The following is a 21,408-nucleotide window of genomic DNA, read 5'->3' as shown; positions in this document are numbered from 1 at the left end:
AATCTTCCGTTATGCGCCAATTCTTATCCTGACGCAGGAGAGGATCCAGAAAAGAAATTTCTTTCACTCGCTTCCCTTTGCAATGAGAAATTATGCCGCTGCAATGGGTAAACCGGTCCGTTAAAGTAGAAGCAGGCGTAACTCCCTGCCCGCGCCCTCCCCGAAATGCAGAATGGGAGATCCCGTAGGCGGGCCTCCCCTTTCTGCCGGAAAGCGGAGCGGCCAATAGAAAGGGGTCGGCGAAAAGGATTCCCGCGCCAGCCATCCGGCGGAACTTTGAGCACTTCCGCCCTCAAGCAAGATGGCGCTGCCTCCTTCCGGGTAGGCGAGCGGCCGCGACAAAGGTAGCGTCATCACTCCACGCGGCCTGAAGTGGTGGCGGCGGCGGCGGCGGCAGCAGAAGCAGGATGCTGAGCCGCCTGCAGGAGCTGCGCAAGGAGGAGGAGACGCTGCTGCGGGTCAAGGCGGCACTGCACGATCAGCTCAACCGGCTCAAGGTCCGCGGGCGGGGGGGGGGCGGTTTGAAAGAACAGGAGCTGGAGGGGGGGAGAGGAGAGAGGCTTTCTGGGCCCGTCTCTATGGATGGGGTGGGGAAGGGGGTTCATTTGCATATGCAATTTAGGCCGTTGGGTGTGTGCGTCTGCAGGTGCACGTGTGCACGCGTTTCCTCAACCCGTGTTTGAGTTGCGCTTGGTGCAAACGCCTGGCGAGTGCAGCCCGTCAGCAGGGGTGGAGGGACGTGCTGTCAACGAGTTCAGGGCGGTGGGTTTCTTGATTCCCCTCCCATGCAAAATGAGGCTTATTTGGGGACCACGGCTGTGGGTCTGCTGGCAGAACCCAGGCTTTGGTTGCAACGGGTCAGCGCCGTGGTAGAGAATCTGCCTTGCAGCGTCCTTTCTTACCCTTGGGTGCAGCCCATCAGGTCCCGGAAATTCGAATTCATTTAATGTAGCCAGGTGTTCTCTTAACACCTCTTTTCCTATCTTGAGCTGCAGCTCCCTCCTTAACATTGCTCATTTGGTTATCACCAGGCACTGCTTTCCTTTTGGGTGAAAATATATTAGATTTTATTATGCATCTTATTGGAATTATTTCAGGTACGGGGTGGGGAATATGTAGTCCTCCCAGATGCTGGATGTCCCCATCAGCACCACCCAATGGTCTGGGATGGTGTGAGGTGAAGGCTGATGTCAGCTGGAGGGTTGCAGTTCTCCATCCCTAGGACAGACAGTACAGTACTGAGGTGGGGAGGCCCAGCACCTGGTTCTATATAAGGCAGCCTCCTATGTCAGAGGATCCCATGCTTGAGAAAGTTGCAGTCTACGCAGCTGGAGGGCACCAGATTGGCATATGCTGGGTTAGGTGGAGGTTCTTTGGCTAACACAGGAGGGCTCTTTATATGTTTTTATGTGGGTCCATTTTATGTTCCTGGACGCTCTCATTTGCCTCTGTAGCACGCATGTGTTTATGCAAGTAAGGACATATCCACACCATAGATTTCAGGTACATGGATTCCCCCCAAAGAATTCTGGGAATTTACAGAGCTACAATTCCTAGCGCCCTTAAACTATAGTTCCCAAGAATATTTGGGAGAAGTCATGTGCTTGAAATGTACGGTATGGATATGACATAAGAATCAAACCCTTTCCTTCCTCTTCTTTTTATTCAGCTGTTTTCACAATAATAGGCCTCTATTTTTTCCTCATTTCAATAGAGCCCTTAGGCCTGCCTTCTCCTCAGCTCTTGTGGACTATCCATCCTCTTCTTGCAACAATTCCTTTTTGTCATACCCAAGAGTAGACCCATTGAAATGAATGAACTTGAGTTCCTTAAGTTCACTGATTCCTGTGGATCTATTTTGTGTACAGCTCACATTGAATATCACTCATTCTCTCTCCCACCTGAAGCTCACTCTTCAAAGAAAATTCCCATATTGCTCAGTATGACTTGCTAGGCAATATTGGCATTTGAATGGGTCCTGTCCAACATTACACCTATTCACAGCAGACCACACTTAGCCTTAGTGTGACTCAATTGGAGATCACCCAATATGAAAAGATAACAGCCATATCAGAAAGCATACATAATAATTTAGACATTTACATATTTATAGCCTATCTTTCAGTCTCTCAAAGAGCCCCAAGAGGGCAGGGGGGTGGGGGAAGAAAGAGAAATAGTAATATTCATCTTGAAGCTTCCCCAAAGAAGAAATCCCATAAGGAAGTTGCTGTAAATTAGGCAGCCTTGCTCCTTACAGAGTAACCAACCTAACATCAAAAGATAGGAGGAACTTGGATCACAGCTTCCCTTAAAGCTCTGAACACACAGCTTTGTGTGCGTAGCCCAGGAGTAAGGAAGCTTTGACTCTCCAGATGTTCCTGGGGGGAAGTGCCATAGCTTTGTGGTAGAATTTTGCATTCAGGTTCAATCCCCAGTATCTCCAGGTAGGACTGAGAGAGACTCCTGGCTATTGGCCATGCTAGCCAGGGCTGATGGGAGTTGTCGTCCAACAGCAGCTGGAGGGCTACAGGTTTCCCCAAACCTGGTGTAGTCTTTTAAGCCCCTTGAGCTTTTCCTCAATCTTCCAAACAAAGGTCAGATGAAGAGTTCTTATTCAAAGGTGCAATTTCTCCATAGACCAAGCAGTTTGCTTCCTCTTCTGCAACTTGTAGCTATAAAAGGGTCGGCCAGTGTTGCACCAGAGCGGTTGTTTGCAGTGTTTTGCTTTAAATGCCACAAGGTTTTGGGAGCATTAGTACAGCTTTCAGCTGAGTGCTAAGGCTCTGGTATGGAGAAGGGAAAAAAACAACAACATACACACACACGGCAGTGTTATAAATAGAGTGCTAGGGAATGCACTTTCCGGAAGAGATTAGAGCTTAAGCTTCCTGGCATGTGCAGAGTGCTAGATGCTATGCTGATGCTTCCTCGCCATTGTTTTGGCACCGACAGAGCTGGCTTCATTCCATGTGCCTCGCAAGCATGGAATTCAGCTTTCTTTTAAAAGTAGTTATTTTTAAAAATCCCTTCCAACACTACAATTCTACGACCCTAAATTTCTAATTCTTGTGATGCGATAATTTTGTAAATCTGGGCAATGCTGTCTCCGCATCCATCCCTGTGGATTTTTTTTTAAAAAAAATGAAACTCTAATGCTTTTGAAGTGGGTATTTTAATTTTGTTTACAGCTACCCGTCTTCCTGTTATCTCAGTTCGTTCCTGTCCAGGCTCTTTCTCTCCACCTGCTGTAACCCACTACTTCTGTTCTTCATTTTAACATGTCAACATGACTTTATATTCAAAAGAGCAGGACTAACTAACTACGTGCACCTGAATATGTTTGCTGTAAGCTGTTTCTTGTTCTGCTGTTTCTTGACAATCCTACCTTCTAGTGAATCCAGCCAAGTTGCTTTTTACTGGGGTGGGGAATTGCATAATTTACCCACAGGGAAATGGGCTGTAGCTCACTGGTAGAACATCTGCTTTGCATGCAGAAGGTTCCATGTACAGCTGGGAAAGACTCCTTACCTGAAATTCTGGAGAGCCACTGCCATTCCATGTAGGCAATACTGAGCTAGGTGGACCAATGGTCTGACTTGGTCTAAGGCAACTCCCGAGAGCTTAGAGGATTTGAATGTTGGTGTTCATAGAATCATAGATTTGTAGAGTTGGAAGGGAGCACGAGGGCCATCTAGTCCAACCCCCTGCAATGCAGGAATCTTTTGGCTAATGTGTGGTTTGAACCCACAACCCTGAGTTTAGGAGTCTCATGCTCTACCGACGGAGCTATTTCACCAGCATCATGCTAATTTCCCCTGACGTTGGGTGGTGAACGAGAACAGACTTTGCCATCCTGGTGCCCTCCAGATGTTTTGGACTCTCAACTTCTATTGGTGCCAGCTGGAGAGCACACCAGGTTGCCGAAGGGTGAACTTGTCAGTTTTAACATGTTGGCTGTGCTGCTTTCACTGTTCTTTAAAACATTTCTAGGTGGAAGAGTTGGCCCTTCAGTCCATGATCAGCGCCAGGGAAGGAAAAATGACCGTACCTCCCGATACCGAGATGGAGGAACATCAGAACGTAAGTTCCCGCTCCCCGCTGCTCTCTTTTGGGAGGAAGGCAGTGTCAGGTTGCCAAGAGAGACAACTGGCCCTGATTGAATGCTGGTGAGGAGGTGCAACATACCATCCGCTAATCCTTTTAGTGTTTATTTCCCCCTGCCTGGAAAGGAGAATGCCTCCTGGGCCAAAATGGATTTGAGCCAGCTGAATGGTCCCCGTAGCATTGCTGACATGCTAAGAGTGGGGGGTGGGGAGTAGCACCAGGAGAGAGGCAGGAAAAAACATGTTGTTTTCTTTAAAGAACTGTCCCCTTTCAATTTCTGCCATCCCCTGGTGACCCCAGGGAGTCAAAGGTAGTCATTGTTGCCACACAAAACAAGTGTGGAACGAGTATTTTGTGGCAACAGCATCTTTTCCACAAATCGAAACAGCCAAGCAGGAACCTATGAGCTTTGGCAACCCTGCAGGTAAACTGGAACTATGTATTTGGGGGTGTTTATGCACATAGGTGGCGCTGTGGGTAAAAGCCTCAGCGCCTAGGGCTTGCCGATCGAAAGGTCGGCGGTTCGAATCCCTGCGGCGGGGTGCGCTCCCGTTGCTCAGTCCCAGCGCCTGCCAACCTAGCAGTTCAAAAGCACCCCTGGGTGCAAGTAGATAAATAGGGACCGCTTACTAGCGGGAAGGTAAACGGCGTTCCGTGTGCTGCGCTGGCTCGCCAGATGCAGCTTGTCACGCTGGCCACGTGACCCGGAAGTGTCTGCGGACAGCGCTGGCTCCCGGCCTATAGAGTGAGATGAGCGCACAACCCTAGAGTCTGGCAAGACTGGCCCATACGGGCAGGGGTACCTTTACCTTTACCTATGCACATTGTTAAGGTGCCGCGGGTGCCGCTGTGGGTTAAACCACAGAGCCTAGGACTTGCCGATCAGAAGGTCGGCGGTTCGAATCCTCATGATGGGGTGAGCTCCCGTTGCTCGGTCCCTGCTCCTGCCAACCTTGCAGTTCGAAAGCACGTCAAAGTGCAAGTAGATAAATAGGTACCGCTCCGGCGGGAAGGTAAACGGCGTTTCCGTGTGCTGCTCTGGTTCGCCAGAAGCGGCTTAGTCATGCTGGCCCAGAAGCTGTACGCCGGCTCCCTCAGCCAATAAAGCGAGATGAGCGCCACAAACCCAGAGTCGGTCATGACTGGACCTAATGGTAAACGGTCCCTTTACCTTTACCTGTGCACATTGTTGCATCTCTCAAATAAGAGGGCGCTTCTGGTTTGCGTTCTTTGTCCTGAAGTAACTGGGTTTTTTATTTTATGCATGCTCACGGGACAGATGGACAACGAAGCTGCTATCAATCAAACTAAATTGCAGTTGCAAATGCATGTCAGTGAAGAGGAAGAGGAGGAGGAGGAAGAGGAGGAGGAATCCGATTCATGAAGTGGAGCATGCAGCAGCCTGACAGCCTTTTCCTCCCAAACTCAGGAACCTCCCTGTCCACCACCATTCAAGCAAATTACTTCATTGGATTTTGCTTGGTGCTACAGAGACCAAACAGTATTCACAAGTGCATCTGGGTTTCCCAAAGGCTTCCAGAGGTGGTGATGAACTGTGGCGGGTGTTGGGAGAATGCAGTGTCGATGCATCACTATGTAGCATGATTCCTTTTAAACACACACTCTTTGAGCCAAGTAGCATTTGGGAAAAGTCCAACACGCAACTCCTCCCAAAGCAATAATCTACCCTTTGCAGCATCTGCTGCTGGTGAAAATAAGATGAAAAAGCATCAAGTCTAAGCCAATGGCACTATCCAACCTCAAATACTACAAATGGAAACGGTACTTTGGGACTTTTCTTGCATGTAGCATTTGCTGTGGCATTCACAAAAAGCAACAATTTCCTTTGATTCGAACCCATGGTATGAAACTTTGAACATTTTATGTATTGTCTACAAGTAATAATGGGGAACATTTTGAGACAGGAGCTTTTACTTCTGAAGTGGGCACATGGAACGGTGTTCCTTTCAGCAAAAGTCAGCGGATCGTATTTGTGTACAAAATAGAGAGGAGTCTGTTGATCTCCCTAAAATCAGGGGTTTCTTGCCTTGACTGAGGTGCCCAAGTATCCCTCCCCCTTACTGCTTAGTTTAGCTACCACAGGCTTGATTGCAACAAGCCCATCTTCTGGAGTGTGTCTAAAATACCTTGGGCTTCTACCTAAGGGTTTTTAAGATAGGTCCTGCTGGAAACAAGTGCTGTACTTGTGATCAAGGGTGCTGAGTGCCTGCAGTGGCTGCTGGTCCTCAGAGCTGAAGTGCTTCTCTTTCTAGCCTCCCTTAGCTCTGTGCTGCTATGGCAGAAGAAGCTGATTCTTCCTACCTGCCAACCCAGCAGTGCTGCTTCCTCTTAGGGAAGTGAAGCTGGTCGTGCTCCTGGATGTTTTTCTTCTAAGTCCTTTTCAGCCCCAGGTGCTTTCCCCTGCTCTTCCTCTTCCCAGGTGCAGGCAAAAAAGTGGGCTTAGGCAAGACCAGAGAGGGGCCTGAGGGGTTTTGGTTGTCTGTTTCATGTGTCTGTGATCCAGTGTCAGGATTTCACATGTGCTGGTGTAATAGCTGAACATCACCCAAGGGAGTGGGGCTAAACCCAGATGTATGACCATACAGATGTGTGCAAACAGCTGGGGGATCTCCTTATCTGTCATAGGCTTTGAGGTGGAGTGAACAACTGCAAGCAGCACATATACTCCCAACTAATAGTCGGGTGGGTGGGTGTGTAGCTTTATAAATTGCCCCATTCTCCCCACTTGAAATTGCTAGCCACTGGCATGCACGGATACTGGGAGTTGTAATATATTACCATTGTGGCTGATAAGACATTGATAGCCTTATCCTACATGAATTTGTCTAATCCTCTTTTCAAGCCGCCCAAGTCAGTGGTGATTGCTACATCTTGCGGTAGCGAATTCTATCGCTTAGCTATGTGCTGAAGAGGTTAGCTTGATGTGCCACGAGGAAGAATGGAAGGAAATCTACAAATTGAATGCGTGACAATGTGCCCAGGAGGAGGAGGGTGTGCAGATCTCAAAGGGCAGCATTGGAGTAGCAAACCTCTCCTTCCCACCCCTCTTTGCCCAAACGCCTTGAATCCGTCTTGATACCAACGAACCACAACTAATAACCCACTCCCTGAAGTAATTTCATGACATTTATTAGTGTAAGATGAAACACCTGAAATAATAAAAATGATTAAAAGAATTTTCAAACACTTAAGTATGCACAATTTGTCATATCAAACATCAGCTGACCTAGAAGGGAAACCATTCTGATGTGTATTATTATTATTATTATTATCATCATCATCATCATCATCATCATCATCATCATTTATTACTCATTCTTCAAAAAGTCTTTGATTCTGGCTGAGAGAAATGGTTCTTTCATCACCTGTTCTCAAAAAACAGATACAGGCAGCCCCCCCATTTACACGGGGGTTATGTTCCGAGGCACCGTGCGCATCAGTGAAATTGCGCATAATCGAAACCCATTGAAAAAGCCCACAAATACCGTTCTGCCCTTTTTAAATGATGTTTCAGTGGTGTCTTTAGGACATTTCCAGGTCACTTCCAGGTTTGGTCTCGCACATACTGAATGTGCATAAATGGGCAGCTGCCTGTACCAAATTAACTGGAAGGGGACAGATGTATACCACTAAGCAAATCCCAAACATATGCAACAAGACACTTAAAAATAAATAGAAGTGCCAACAGATTTCTATGTGTTGACCCGGGGGCGGAGGGTGGCAGCAGTCTACGGCACAGGGTCCTACTCACAGTTACCAAGAGTCTGTTATACAAACCAAAATATCAGAGCCATTATTCATAACTTCAATCTCAGATTAGCAGCAGCAAAGACATGCTTCAGGGGAGGCTGGACTTGGGGCATCTCTGAATTGTTCTGCCCGCAACACTGGCTAAGCAAGGCTTGGGGGAAAGTACCACCAAAGTCACAAAAGGCTCACGGTCAAAACAACCCAGCAGAGGTGAGAAGGAAGCAGCTCCAGCAGGATTTCCTACTTGTTGAAAGGATATCCCAACATCCAGTGCCAAATTTGCCATATCGCTATCACTTAAAGCATCACATGTTTGGTCAGTTAACAAATAAGGAATCAAACACAACAGCTGTTAATTTAGAACCCTAAAGAGGAAATAAAAGAGACGGGGAGTGGGGGAGAGAATTTGGCACATGCTAAAATTAGGGAGACACTTTTAAAGGGAAAGTTTATGGGCTGGGGAATAGACTTCTTTTTTAGTAGACAGAAGCTCTGAGAAACAGGACCAAAACAGCTTTAAACAGTTGGAACAGGAAGTAGCTTGGAACACAAATCCACCAGGCGCCATTCCAGTTTGCTTTCAGTGGGTCTTGCAGGGGGAAGTCCTGGTCAGACTCCACTTGGAATGAAGGTGGCGCGGGAAGAGCAGGAGCAGAAGGAATCGGCCGCAGGAGCTCTTGGTGTGTTGTTTGCCCTGGAGACTCCAAATTCAGACTCCTCCCACGTGGGTCGGGGTGCTAGGCTGGTTAAGGCCTATGGTGGCACACAGCCAGCCTGCAAAATCCACTTCCTCGGCTTCTGATCTCTTTATGAATGTGTGGACCTAGAGGATGCAAAAAGGGGGGGGGTTACAACAAAGAAAGCCCAACTTTGAGGCTTCCATGGGGGTTGTTACATAATTAGCATGGAGCAGATTAAGGCAGCAAAATGTATTTTCATTGCACGGGTAGAGGCCAGAGGGGACTCTTTTTATACCTAGAGGATGCAAAAGGGGGGGTTACAACAAAGAAAGCCCAACTTTGAGGCTTCCATGGGGGTTGTTACATAATTAGCATGGAGCAGATTAAGGCAGCAAAATGTATTTTCATTGCACGGGTAGAGGCCAGAGGGGACTCTTTTTATACCAGCTTCCCTAAGACCTTGACTTCGATCCAGCCTCCAGATATCAAAAGCTGGCAGAAGGCATCTTGGAAAGCCCCAGAATACTGTTAGCAGAGAAAGGAGTTTCCACTCACCACCAGCTGCTTCAGATCTGCCCTCTCTGCTGGATTCTTGACCAAGCTGCATAAAAGGAAAGAGTGTCATACTCCTCTTGCCACTTCAATACACTCTGCATCGCAGAACAGACAATGCCAATCATTGCTAACCATTTGGCCGGCTTTAGATGGTGATACGGCACCGAATGACAACTCTTGTGTGGCTCCTGAATATTTCAACAGGGCTTGTGCAAGAGAACTTCACCCTGGCTTGTGCTGTGGGCTGAATCTGGGGTGGGGAACTGGATCCTGACCAGTGGAGCAGATCCTTCACACACCCACAGGCCAGGCTTGACAACTGGGAGTCAAATGACCTGTTTTTGCCACTCTGCTGGAAACCAAACCGTGAGGGCAAAGAAGTATGTACAGCATTTCCCTTCTGCCGACAATCAGCTGACTGCTAGCGCTAGGTTCTGTGTGCAGCTCTACCCAAGGAGCAACAATCAGCTGATAGCCAGCGCTTGGGAAACATGGTGCAAAGTGCTTTGCAGCCACAGCTGAATACAGGCATTGCCTAAGTCCTTTTTGTCCATGCCGTGCCTTTAGCGGTCCAACAGCTGATGTCATATACGGTGGCAGGGGGGTATGGTTTGGCAAAAATGGCCTCATGGGTCAAATGTGGGTGGGTCTTGGGAGGGCCTCATTAGGCCTATAGCCAGAGGTTCCCCGCCGATGTTAAATTAAGGGGAAAGAGGACTGGCATTTGGGAGACCCAGAAGCATTTTGACCCCGTCTGCTTAGGATCCTTTCCAAAAAGCAAAACCACACTTTTTATTTACTAGAGTACCCCAAACAGAGTTTGAAAAACACATGTAAAAAACATTTCCTCTGAAAATAAGCTGCTCAAGAACTGAACTCACCACTTGTTCACAAAGTCCTGGAATTCTGGACTGAAGACTCCACTGGGAAGCTTTGGAGGAGGCTGGGGGGGGGTGTGTGGCAAAGAGATGAAAGCAAAAAAGAATAAACATTGCAACAGTATAACTCCCAAAACTTGCAGTTTATTTAATGGTTCTTTAGGAAGGCATAAAAAGGATGCAATTGAGTTGAAGGGGTTTTAAGCACTCTCTTGACAAATAAGGCATTCACGTGTGACATCAGAGAAAGGTCCAAGCGGCATTTTGCGTGGTGTGAAGGGGCTGACAAAATCAGTTTGTTCAAAACTCCACCCACATACAAACATTAGCTGCCTTTTGAGACCGGAAGCACAGATTTAGTGTTGGCAGGCAAACGGGGGTGGTGTTTTTTGGGGGGGGGGGCGTGTAGACATGTTGACAATGTCAAAGGATATGATCATGGCAGCAAGTGTCTAAAAGACAGGGTTTTACTTTTAAATTGCACACAAGAGCACATTTGTGAGTCACCAAAAGAAGTGCATAAAAGCTTTGTGTGCATCGTGCATCATGCAATGTGTACAGTGACTCCAAGCCCCAGAGTATCAGGGCTGGAAATCAGGACTCTGAAAGGGGGAATAAACAGCCAGAAGCATCATAGCCAGACACTGGAGAGACCTGTCAGGAGTAAGCATGGACCAATGGTACCAAATAGTATGGGAAACGACCTTACTAGAAAAATTAACCAATAAACTAAAACTGACACGGGGACAAATAGAAGAAGACACCTTCACCCCTGGCTCCCCTTTATCACATACACAGCCCAACAAGACAACGACAAAAATCCACCAACAGCATACAGATCAATATGGCTAACCTGATCCAAAACACCCACCCACCCCACTCACAAGTGAAAACAAAGACCACCACAGCCAACCACAAATGAATAACCACACCCTGGGCCAACCCCAACCTCTCTCACCACCAAAGGAACACAAGCGAACAGCAAAGAACCTGCACAAGCAACGCTGACACCAAACCCTACATATAGTAAGTGAAATAGAAACATCGCCACCTGACCCCCCTCCCCCCATCTCTCCCCCCTCCCCCTCTTTCCCCCTTTTCTTCCTAATGTCTCAACAAATGAAACTGATTTGTAAAAATGTTACATGGGAAAAAACACGAGAGAGAGACATTGCACACTTTTGTAAATCAACAAAATCTTTAATAAATATATATACGGGGGGGAAATGAAAGGGGGAATAAAACACCGACCCTACGATCCTAATGCAGTGGTGCTTTTGCATGACAAGGTATTAAAACAAGAGAGGGCAATGTGCAGCCCTCTCGCATTTGCAATCCCTGGGATGGTCTCTCTTGGATGCTGCATCCTGGGAAGGCAGTGTTTCAATATCTTGCAGCCCTTGCTTTGTTTCAGGCTTGCCAAATGATCATGGGTCCAAAAGTGCAATCTTTTAGGCTCCACATGACTCGAGCATGTTAGGCTTGGGATTGGCGCCCTCCCCTCTTCCCCAGGGGAAATGGAAGAGCACCACAACTGGAGGAGGAGGAGGATGGAGGATCAGGTGAGAGCCTGGAGGGGGTGCTGCAAGGGGTTCCCTCTCGGCCCCAAAATTGGCACAGATTGCAGGGAAGAAGCCCCCGCAAGCAGCTTGTGTCGCTTGAGTTAGCTGGATTCTACAGCAGGGGTGGGGAAAGCTGTTCAGCCAGAGGGCCACATTCACTCCTGGGCAATCTCCTGAGGGCCACACTAGAGTGAAGGGCAGGGCAAAAGTGGGCAGAGCAACAGATGTGGATTTTGCCCAGCTATGGGCAGGCAAAGGAGAAGCATAACTGGAGTTCAAGGACACATCCCAGCAGGGCAAGAACACCCAGCATGTGAAGTAGAGCCTATGGCCTGGAGAGTTCCAAGGGCCAGACAGAATGGCTTGGGGGCCACATCTGGCCCCCTGAGCCTGAGCTTCCCCCCTTCTTGTCTTAACACGTTCTTGAACTATGCGCAGTGCAGGGGAGTTTGCACCCACTGCACCAACATCCAGGGTGAGGCAAGCTACCTTTACATTTTGAAGGATCCATATGCTGGAATGGGGTGAAGTCTAAACCCTCCTTACAGCACATTTCCACCTTGCAAAACTCGCCAAAACGCAAAATACAGAGTGATAGCAGCTGGCTTACCTCGTTGACAATATAGTCTAGGAGTTCAAATATAGCCATTGGTGGTCTGCTGTCTGAGCCATAAGCTGAAAAGTCACAACAGAGGTTGGAAGTTAATGAGACAACTCATTTCTCATTCTAACTTTTTGATCTTGTTCCTACTTTTTCTAGTAAGTTCTGTTACCCCCAAAGCCATCTCCAAATGGTGGTTTTCAAATGCTCGCATGAAGTCCAGATATTCACATGCTTACAAAATGAGCACTGAGGTTTTGTTATTCATTGCTGCTTTGTTTCTTTTAAAAAAAAATGCTGTCTGGCAGAAACATTTGGCAGTAGCTAGGTACCTCATTTCCTTAATTCAGCCTTCTCCAACTTGGTGCTTTGCAGCTTTTTTGGAACTACAACTCCCAACAACCCCAGCCAGCATTTGCTGGCTGAGGACGATGGGAGTTGTAGCCCAAAACAGCTGGAGGGCACCAGGTTGGAGAAGGCTGCTTTAGTTACAGTGAGCCCCTTGTGAAATGGGAAGCAGTCAGGAAAAGATTCCATCAATAATCTGAAAATAACCATGTCTGCAGAAGCAGCTCTGAATTGGAAAAAAGTATTCCAAGCGCCTCATTTTGTCATAATTACTCTTGAGGAGAAGTTTTTGCAGCCTCAATTTATTTATTTATGTCTATTTCCCTAACAAGGTTTATATACAGCTTGGACAACTAAAACCTGCTTAATAAGAAGCAATGCAAAATACTGATTTAAAAAATACTGATAAAAACCCAGCGTTAAGAACAAGCAGGCATAAAATTTATCTAAGTAAATAGATAACACCAGCAGTCTTTTAAAATAAAAAATATACATACATAATAATGGGTAGGTTTGCCTTAAAAGGGGGGGGGGAGGCACTGAAAATAATAAGCCATCGAGCTAGGAAGCTGCATGATGACCAATTGCTGAACCACCATCCAGCAGAAGAAAATTATTCCCCAAAGGTGTATTTAATTCGCCATTGCACAAATGGCTACTTTATAAACAAGTTTCAACTCCTACCCTCAGGAGACTATAATTACACTTTGGGGAAGGGCCATAGCTCAGTGGTAGAGCATTTGCCTCGCATGCAGAAGGTCCCAGGTTCAATCCCAAATGGCAGCTCCAGGCAGGACTGGGAAGTGTCCCCACCTGCAGTCCTGGAGAGCCACTGCCAGTCAGTGTAGACTGAGTTACCATGGTCTGATGCGGTATAAGCAGCTTCCTTTATTCCTAGGTATATTGTCTTCATCAACCCCAAGAAGGCCTCCATACGGAGACCAGCCCTGGGTTGGCATCACACGTCTTTGCTGACATGGTCCTCCTCCCTGTGTTAAACTGGACAACCTACACCATGGGCACGAAGAGGGCAAGTTTGCTACAGAAAGCAGGATTTTGGGTTTAGAGAGGAAAAGACAGCATAAATGACACCGACTTGCTGACCACAAGACTGCCGCAATGTGGACTCGCCTGTTGCCTTTGTAGAGCTTTCCCTATAGGCAGCAGAACCTTGGGATTTGGGTGGGTTTAGGCAGATTTCCAGGCCCTGGGCACAGAATGCATCAGCCAATTCAGTGGTACCTCTAGTTGCGGACATGATCTGTTCCAGGGTGCCGTTCGCACCCTGAAAAGTCCGCAACTATAGCGGCGCTTCTGCACAAGCGCGGAGCACTATAGAGCACTTCTGCGCGTGCAGCAATTGCAACCTGAAAAGTCACAACGTGGAGCAAACTCAACAAGATTTATGACTATTATCTTACCGCTCATTGGCCGGTTGGGTGTTCTTTGTCTTGGGGATGCCTCAGAGACAGGCGAGTCACCCCCTATGGGGCAGCCGAACATGAGTTCCAGCTCCTTTGAATCAGGTGGGGGGATTGGATACCTGCCGATGGCCATCTCGACCAGGGAGAGCCCCATGCTCCAGATGTCTGACTGGACCGAATAGTGAGTCCCTTGTAGTCTTTCTGGCTACATGCACAAAAAACCACAAAAGATAGAACAGAAATAAATTTAAAAGCCAGAGACAGCGGAAATTTGTAATGTAAAAGAGAGCAAACCCCTGGCGAGTGTGGCGAAGAAAACAAAATGGAGGAAGGCGGTTTAATTCTGCTTAGTCAGGCAGACCCCTTTTCTTTTTGCTTTCCTTTCCCCTACAGCAGGAGAACTTGGAAGCCTGTGGAACCTTCAGAAGCCTTCAGGAATGCTGCACTGCTGAAGCCGTCATAAATATCAAAGAGAACTGCCAATTTTTAGTTGTAGTTCGTGCTGCTCGGCCTGCGACCTGTTGTTAAGCCTCTGTGCCACAGGAAATTACGTGGCGCTCAACTTGAAACGAGCACGGCTCCTCCACTAGCCCTCTCTGAAGCTGATCCTGGGAATAACACCAACCACTAGTAATGGGAGAGGCAAGTCAGGTCCGGCTCTGAGGAAAGGGTCAAGTTCCTTAATCTCCTGCCCCAACTGCATCTGAAGTTCATGAGCCACAAAATCCTGGCCAGGTTTGATTCTAGCAACGTCTGTCGTAACTGCATCACTTTCCAGTAATGCAAATGGCTCACACGTAATTCTGTGGCACGTACACAACTGCAAAGCACACCAACGTGCAACTGTCACACATGGGGAAAAGCACACCACACGAGGACATGGAAGCGCTCTCAGCACATGGCCATTTTGTCCTGAGTAAACTGGACCATCACAGTTTCATCATCATCATCGTCGTCGTCTGTACTTACGGACATGTAGGACCTTGTGCCCACAAAGGAGTTAGCCATTGAATCTATCAGCTGTCCACTGACACCAAAATCACAAAGCTTGATCTCCCCTCTAGAGTTTACCAAAATGTTGGATGGTTTAACATCTGGGAGGGGAAAAAAAAAGATGAATGGACGATATTTTAATTACTTGTTTTCATTCAGGCATTTCTGCCTTGCTTTTTTAATCTCTGGTGCTCAGTATGTATTAAAATGAAATGAGAGGGTGGTTCGAAAACAGATCATGAAAGTAACAAACCAAAAAGTGAAAGGGAGAAATGCTTCCTTAATGCAGTCCTTTCCTTTTTATAGCGCAACAGGAAAAATTAATAATAATTCCTTCAGTAGGCCTTCTATTTATCTCATGACATACAGGAGACAAGATACTTTGACCTTCCACACCAGCCTTCCCCAACCTGGTGCCCTCCAGATGTTTTGGACAACAATTCCTGTCAGCCCTAGCTCACATGACTATGTCAGCTGGGACCGTTGGGAGTTGTAGCCCAAGTCTTCTGGAGGGCACGAAGTTGGTGAAACACCAGCTGTGGTTGCAAGTTGTCCAATTCAGAGTTCACTGGCTTGTCCAATTCAGAGTTCACTCGCGTTCCCTTCTGGGCAACCTTTCAGGGGCCGCGTGCCAGTGGTGGGCAGGGCCGGAAGCAACAGTGGGCGAGGCAACCAATGACATTTTACCTTTGTACTGTAGTTTCATTTTTACATGCACTCACAACACCCATCTCATCCTTCATCCAGACAAGCAAGAAGCATCATCACATTTCAAGGGCACTTTCCAGTCAGGCAAAAAGAGGGCCAAGTGTCTTGGGGGCAGTTCCAAGGGCTGGATAGAGAGCCCTGAAGCCCCCCATTTGGCTGGCAGGTCTGAGTTTTCCTTTCCCTGCTTTACATGGTCAGGAGTTTTGCTACAGACCAAGAACGTTCCTGGGGGGGTGCAAGCTGATCTGATCCAAACATATCCCAAACTCAGTCCAATTATGCAATAAAGGCTCCTTGTGGATTGCTCCAAGGATGACTGAACCCAAACAGCTTGTTCATGTAAAGAAGAAACACGATTTTGAAAAGAGCGTCCTGTGGCATTTTGCAGACCAACAGTCAGATCACAAAGGACTTGGCTTCTACAGAATTTTATCTGTTTATCTAAATTTGTACTGTCCAATCAGAGCAGAGAGGAAGATGCTTTCCCTGGTCCTGGGACTTGACAGCCTTTGTATGGGAGATCCCAAAGGCTGAGCAGAGGGGGTCTTCTGCAAACAATGCCAAGTGTTCCACACAAACACTACACACACACACACACACAGAGAGAGAGAGAGAGAGAGAGAGAGAGAGAGAGAGAGAGAGAGAGAGTGTGTGTGTCCCGGACTCTCTGCCCATGGCACCCCGCTGACATAAGCATTTGCAAGCTACAGTTGCTTAGACAGATGGCACAGTCAGGACACAGAATACGTCCTCCGAAACGCCAGCCTCACTGCCTGTTCTCTGCCTGTCAACAGACTTCCTCTACTCATGAGGCTTCACATGTTTTCATTCCCTCCCAAACAATTTCCCTGGATCAAAAGCAAGAATTCCCAGCTGAATTCCTACAGTCTTTTATCACGCAGGTATGCATGGGGGGGACGGGACGACAAGGCTCTTTGATTTCACAACCCCAGAGTGGTGTTATGGGACAAAAGTCACAACCTCAGAGTATCACTCAATTGGGGTTCACAACCCTGTTGAGCCACACAGCTTCTCTCTTTCTCTCTGTCTAAGCTGTCCCACAAGGATGCTGTGAAAGGACTAAGGGAGAGAAATTATGAGTGCTTGCCTTAGGTCTTCGGAGGAAAGCTGGGATTAAAAAACAGGGTTGTATTCAACCAGATGGGTGGGATATAAATAATGAAATTATTGATAATATCCTAAGTCACTAGATGAGCCGAACGGCTTCCCAGGAGTTCAATGTAACTCCTTTCTCTCTTCTTTCTGGATGCTCCCCAAATCTGTTCTAGGGGTTCCTCCAACCCTCTGGGGCAGATTTGGGATTCTGTTGCACTTTTGGAAGCCATTCCACACATGCAGAAATCAATAAAGCAGTGACTGTTTGCAAACCCAACAGGCAGGTGGCGAGATTATGGTCAAGCACCTCCCACTTCAAATTCAGTCTTGATCTACCTTTCAACATACACAAAGCATCAAAAATAGAGGAAACTACACCCTGATCTACCTGGCATATGGATGGCTGAGTCAACAGCGGTAGTAAATAAATGTCAGGTGGACTCTGGAAAACTTGGGTCCCCCCCACTGCACAAATAAGTGATAAAACTTTTGCAAAACACCAAGTTATGGGATGAAAAAGCAAAACTTGATTGTGCAAAGGGATCCAAAGCAAGAAGCTCTTCAAACCATCATCTTTGGACAAAAATCAGAAAACATGGTGGCTGCTGGAGCCCATCGCTCATCGGACCACTTTGATCCACCACACTTTTCCAACAAAACCATAAGAACCAAAAGCAATCAGTGAGTCTTTTGGTTTTGCAGAAATCAAGGCTCGCTGGAGAAAAACGTGGTTGTCTGAACCAAGCCACCACCAGCTTACATATGCAGCCCTGCTTCCTTAAAGAAAGGCTGTCTGTAACTAGGCAACTGAAAACTATTTATGAATGCTCAGGCACTGGAAGCGATTCTTTTCATCTTTTCTGCTGTAGGCGGAGGACACCACTGTAGAATAGAGCACTTATCCAGTCATTAGCAATGCATTAAGCCTTATGAAATAAGCAGGCATCTCTGCAATCAATTCTTCTGGTAAGGAGGAAAAATGGAGCAGCTGAAAAGTGGTGGAGGTTCAAGGAAGCAGCAGCAGCAGCAGCCTTTCACGATTTCTACTTGCAGGGTGGGGGAAGTCAAGGGCCCAGAGTTCCTTCCTCACTTCTTCTTTTAAGAAACCTTACAGTGGATAAGAGAAACATCACTGATGTTTCCAGTGGGTTAGCTGTGCTAAGTCTTTTGCATCTACTGTGCTTCTATGGTGGATGAGAAAACAGTAAACCTCCTGAGTCAAAGCCCATCTCCGTGGTATAGTTGCCGCATAGGAACATCTATGTATGTTAAACCTATGTGGATGTTCATACTCGTTGAGTGGTGGGAGACTGGGATCACGCCAGCTCACCCTGAGCCCTTTGGTGTACCATCAAACCTTTAATCCTCAACTAATTTGCACATTTCAGCACAGAGGACTCCCGCCATCAATGTCTCGTGCTACCGTTATCTAGTGCTGAGTAACACACTTCCAGGGAAGTGTAGCTCTGTGTGTGTGTGTTCTTCCACTATGGCCTCACTCCCTGTGATACTGGATGGAAGGAGGAGTTTCCACATTCCTCCAGCACTTCCAACAGCCTCACCTGCCACCTGGAGTTCTGGGAGCCAGAACATCATTTGCCCAAGGAGCCCCTCAAGAAAGGGTGCAGATGAAAACAGACCTGTAAGTTTTGCGCACCTTGGGTGATACTCAGAGCAGAAATCAATAGATGCAAGTCCATTCATTTCAATGGATCTAATCAGAGTACTGACTGCACAGGCTATCACTCCTTAAGTTTTCAGGGCACAGACAGCTGATTTGCTCCCTGAGACATATAGGACTTATGCAAACGGTAACTCTAACATGTGAAGCACAGATGAAGCCAGTGGTGGGGTGGGTGCCCGATATGGGTGGGCTGGCTTGGTCCATTCCCTTACTGTACAGGAAGTTGCTGTGTCAGCCTGCTTCATCATAATATTGCGGTTCTCCATGACACCACTGCATGTTCCTGCAGAGCTCTGGCACCAGAATGGAGACTTCCCACAATGGAGCAGTCATGTGGGAAGACTTAAAAATTATGCGACCTCTGAGCCAAGGAGATAAGTAGCTATACAACCTTTAGAAGACATCTGAAGGCAGCCCTGTATAGGGAAGGTTTTTTTAATGTTTAATTGTGTTTTTATATATTTTGTAAGCCGCCCAGAGTTGCTGGGGCAATCCAGTCAGATGGGCAAGGTAAAAATATATTATTATTATTATTATTATTATTATTATTATTATTATTATTATTACTATGGAATAAGTCATCCCTATTTTCATCAGATAAATGTTGGAGGGTATGGTAGAATGTTTGATGTGTACAGCAGCTCTCACCCTCAGCTTTCAAAGGAATCTCAGGAGGCACCCAGCTGCAATCTCTTATCTCCACTGGTCTGGTACGTGTTGAAGCTTTCATTTGAATGATCATTACAGCCAAGAGAAGAGGCAGCCCTCTTGATCATGGTAGATCTTCACCGGTACAGTTTGCATCTACGCCCTCCTGGATGAAATATTTAGCACCTGCTTCTCTGAGCCTCACATCCCTGCATCTTGGCTGCCATAACAACCCAGTGCTTTACAGCTGCAGGAGGAGCCAGCTAAGAGCCTAAGTAAATGCAGTCAATTAGACTAATGCAAGGGTACAGTGCTAGTTCTTTATCACTCCCTTGCCAGCACCAGGACCCAAAGGCTCTTCAGCATTATTTAAGTCAGGATCTCCAGTCCTCTGCTGTGCCTTTCCCTTTCCTCTAAGGGGAAGGCCATAGTTTGTGGTAGAGAGTCTGTTTTGCATGCAGAAGGTCTCAAGTTTGATCCCCAGCATCTCCAAGTAGGACTGGAAAAGACTCCTGTCTGAAAGTCTAGAGCAGGGTTTCCCAAACTTGGGTCTGCAGCTGTTTTTGGACTATAAGACCCATCATGCCTAGCTAGCAGGACCAGCGGTCAGGAATGATGCAAACTGTAGTCCAAAACCAGAAGAAAACCCTCATCTAGAGAGTCACTGTCGGTCAGAGTAGATGATACAGAGCAAACTGGACCAATAGGCTGACTCTGCATTAGGCTCCTGCCAACCTAGCAGTTCGAAAGCACGTCAAAGTGCAAGTAGATAAATAGGTACCGCTCCAGCGGGAAGGTAAACGGCGTTTCCGTGCGTTGCTCTGGTTCGCCAGAAGTGGCTTAGTCATGCTGGCCACATGACCCGGAAGCTGTACGCCAGCTCCCTCGGCCAATAAAGCGAGATGAGCACCGCAACCCCAGAGTCGGTCACGACCGGACCTAATGGTCAGGGGTCCCTTTACCCTTTACCTTTTAATGTTCACCATTTTGTTTTCATGTTAGGAGGTGTCTGAGTGAAACACACCACACTTAGAAAATGTGAACTGTATTATCCTATATACTAGAGCAGGGGTCAGCAAACATTTTCAGCAGGGGGCCGGTCCACTTTCCCTCAGACCTTGAGGGGGGCCAGACTAGATTTTGGAAAAAAATATGAACAAATTCCTATGCCCCACAAATAACCCAGAAATGCATTTTAAATAAAAGAACACATTCTACTCCTGTAAAGACATGCTGATTCCTGGACCATCTATGGGCCGGATTGAGAAGGCGATTGGGCCGGATCCGGCCCCCGGGCCTTAGTTTGCCTACCCATGTTCTAGGATATCGAAATGAGTGTCTTGCCCCTTATATTCATCACTGGGCTCTATAGGATACCATCTCACCAGGAGGTCCACGCAGTTCCATACAATGCAGGAACTGGACCTTTAATGAGGTGGCACCTCCCTTTTGAAACTCCCTCCCATTAAAAGGTAAAGGACCCTGGATGGTTAAGTCCAGTCAAACTGGTTAAGTCTAGTTATTGTCTTTTCAGTGCCTACTGAAGACTTCCAGTGTTCAGACTGCTAGGAGCTTGTAGCCCAACAACATCCAGAGGGCAAAAGCTTGGCCAAGGCTGGGTTTCCTGCACTGTCACCCAGTGCTTGTAACAAGGCAAAAAGAAAACAGAATAAAAACCTACAAATCCCAGTTTCTTTGGGGGCAGAATGCACAGAATCACCCCCCTGCCAGCTGGGTATGTGTCCTGCATGGGCAGCCTAATCCATAGGAAAGGAGATACACAAGTGCATTTTTCTGCAGTAGCTCCCCATTTGTGAAATGCTCTTCCCAGGGAGGCTCACCTTTAGGTGCCAGGTGAAAGCATTCAACTTCAGTCAGGCCTTTGGCTGACTGACATCCTGCATCCTTTTAAATGTGTTTGCGGGGAGATGGAAGGAAGAAAGAATCCCTACCAGAGAGGAATGGCAAATCAAGCTCTTGGCAAAACTGACTGGAAAGCTCAGGGACCAAGAAGACAAAAACTTCAGGAAAGAAGTCAGCAGATGAAAGCATTAGCAGGATTTTAATCTCACTTGTAATGTAACAAATACTATGGACAATATGGATAGATATAAAATATAGGCTGTGATATAATATGCAGTTGAAAACATTGACATTAGGACCCATGGAGGGGATGGAGGGGGAATCTTGGGATTCAAAGAAATTTCTTTATATGGATATGTATTTGGTTTTGTTATAAATTTATATCTGTAAAATCAAATAAAAACGATTAAATAATAATAATAATGTGTTTGAGGGGGGAAGGGGAGTTATTGATTTATTTTGGTTTTGTTCTT

The 21,408-nt window shown here is 47.0% G+C and overlaps 2 protein-coding genes across 3 annotated transcripts in view; one reads left to right on the top strand and one right to left on the bottom strand.

The window, feature by feature from the left end:
* The first annotated feature begins 306 nt into the window (after positions 1-306).
* On the top strand, positions 307-7,316 carry SNAPC5 (small nuclear RNA activating complex polypeptide 5). 2 transcript variants are annotated; one of them, XR_008327452.1, is made up of 4 exons: positions 307-497; positions 3,991-4,080; positions 5,384-6,440; positions 6,516-7,316. XR_008327452.1 is itself a non-coding variant. In XM_053364060.1 (3 exons), exons 1-3 carry the CDS (start codon positions 408-410, stop codon positions 5,486-5,488), a joined length of 285 nt encoding a protein of 94 aa, XP_053220035.1. In that variant the 5' UTR covers positions 307-407; the 3' UTR covers positions 5,489-7,316. The 2 variants fall into 2 exon arrangements, 1 of the variants encoding a protein (XP_053220035.1); XM_053364060.1 differs by having other exon boundaries at positions 5,384-7,316.
* A 1,028-nt stretch (positions 7,317-8,344) lies between these two features.
* The window catches only part of MAP2K1 (mitogen-activated protein kinase kinase 1), a 40,889-nt gene continuing 27,825 nt past the window's right edge, over positions 8,345-21,408 (bottom strand). The window contains exons 6-11 of the mRNA XM_053364058.1: positions 14,893-15,017; positions 13,921-14,128; positions 12,161-12,225; positions 9,992-10,053; positions 9,111-9,156; positions 8,345-8,698 (exon numbers count right to left, since the gene is read on the bottom strand). Of these exons, the coding sequence (XP_053220033.1) occupies positions 8,585-8,698; positions 9,111-9,156; positions 9,992-10,053; positions 12,161-12,225; positions 13,921-14,128; positions 14,893-15,017 (620 nt within the window). The 3' untranslated portion in view covers positions 8,345-8,584. The remainder of the gene's footprint in view (positions 8,699-9,110; positions 9,157-9,991; positions 10,054-12,160; positions 12,226-13,920; positions 14,129-14,892; positions 15,018-21,408) is intronic.

The sequence above is a fragment of the Podarcis raffonei genome, chromosome 14 (genome assembly GCF_027172205.1).
Source record: "Podarcis raffonei isolate rPodRaf1 chromosome 14, rPodRaf1.pri, whole genome shotgun sequence".
NCBI classification, from domain to species: Eukaryota; Metazoa; Chordata; class Lepidosauria; order Squamata; family Lacertidae; genus Podarcis; species Podarcis raffonei.
Note: the sequence above shows the minus strand (reverse complement) of the source record. Positions and strands in the feature narration are given on the sequence as shown.

What these genes read in the sequence shown, in the direction of transcription:
- SNAPC5 (XM_053364060.1), top strand. Translation starts at nt 408, where the DNA reads ATGCTGAGCCGCCTGCAGGAGCTGCGCAAGGAGGAGGAGACGCTGCTG. An exon ending in ATCAGCTCAACCGGCTCAAG is followed by an intron (nt 498 to 3,990) that starts GTCCGCGGGCGG and finishes AAACATTTCTAG; the next exon opens with GTGGAAGAGTTGGCCCTTCA. An exon ending in AGATGGAGGAACATCAGAAC is followed by an intron (nt 4,081 to 5,383) that starts GTAAGTTCCCGC and finishes CTCACGGGACAG; the next exon opens with ATGGACAACGAAGCTGCTAT.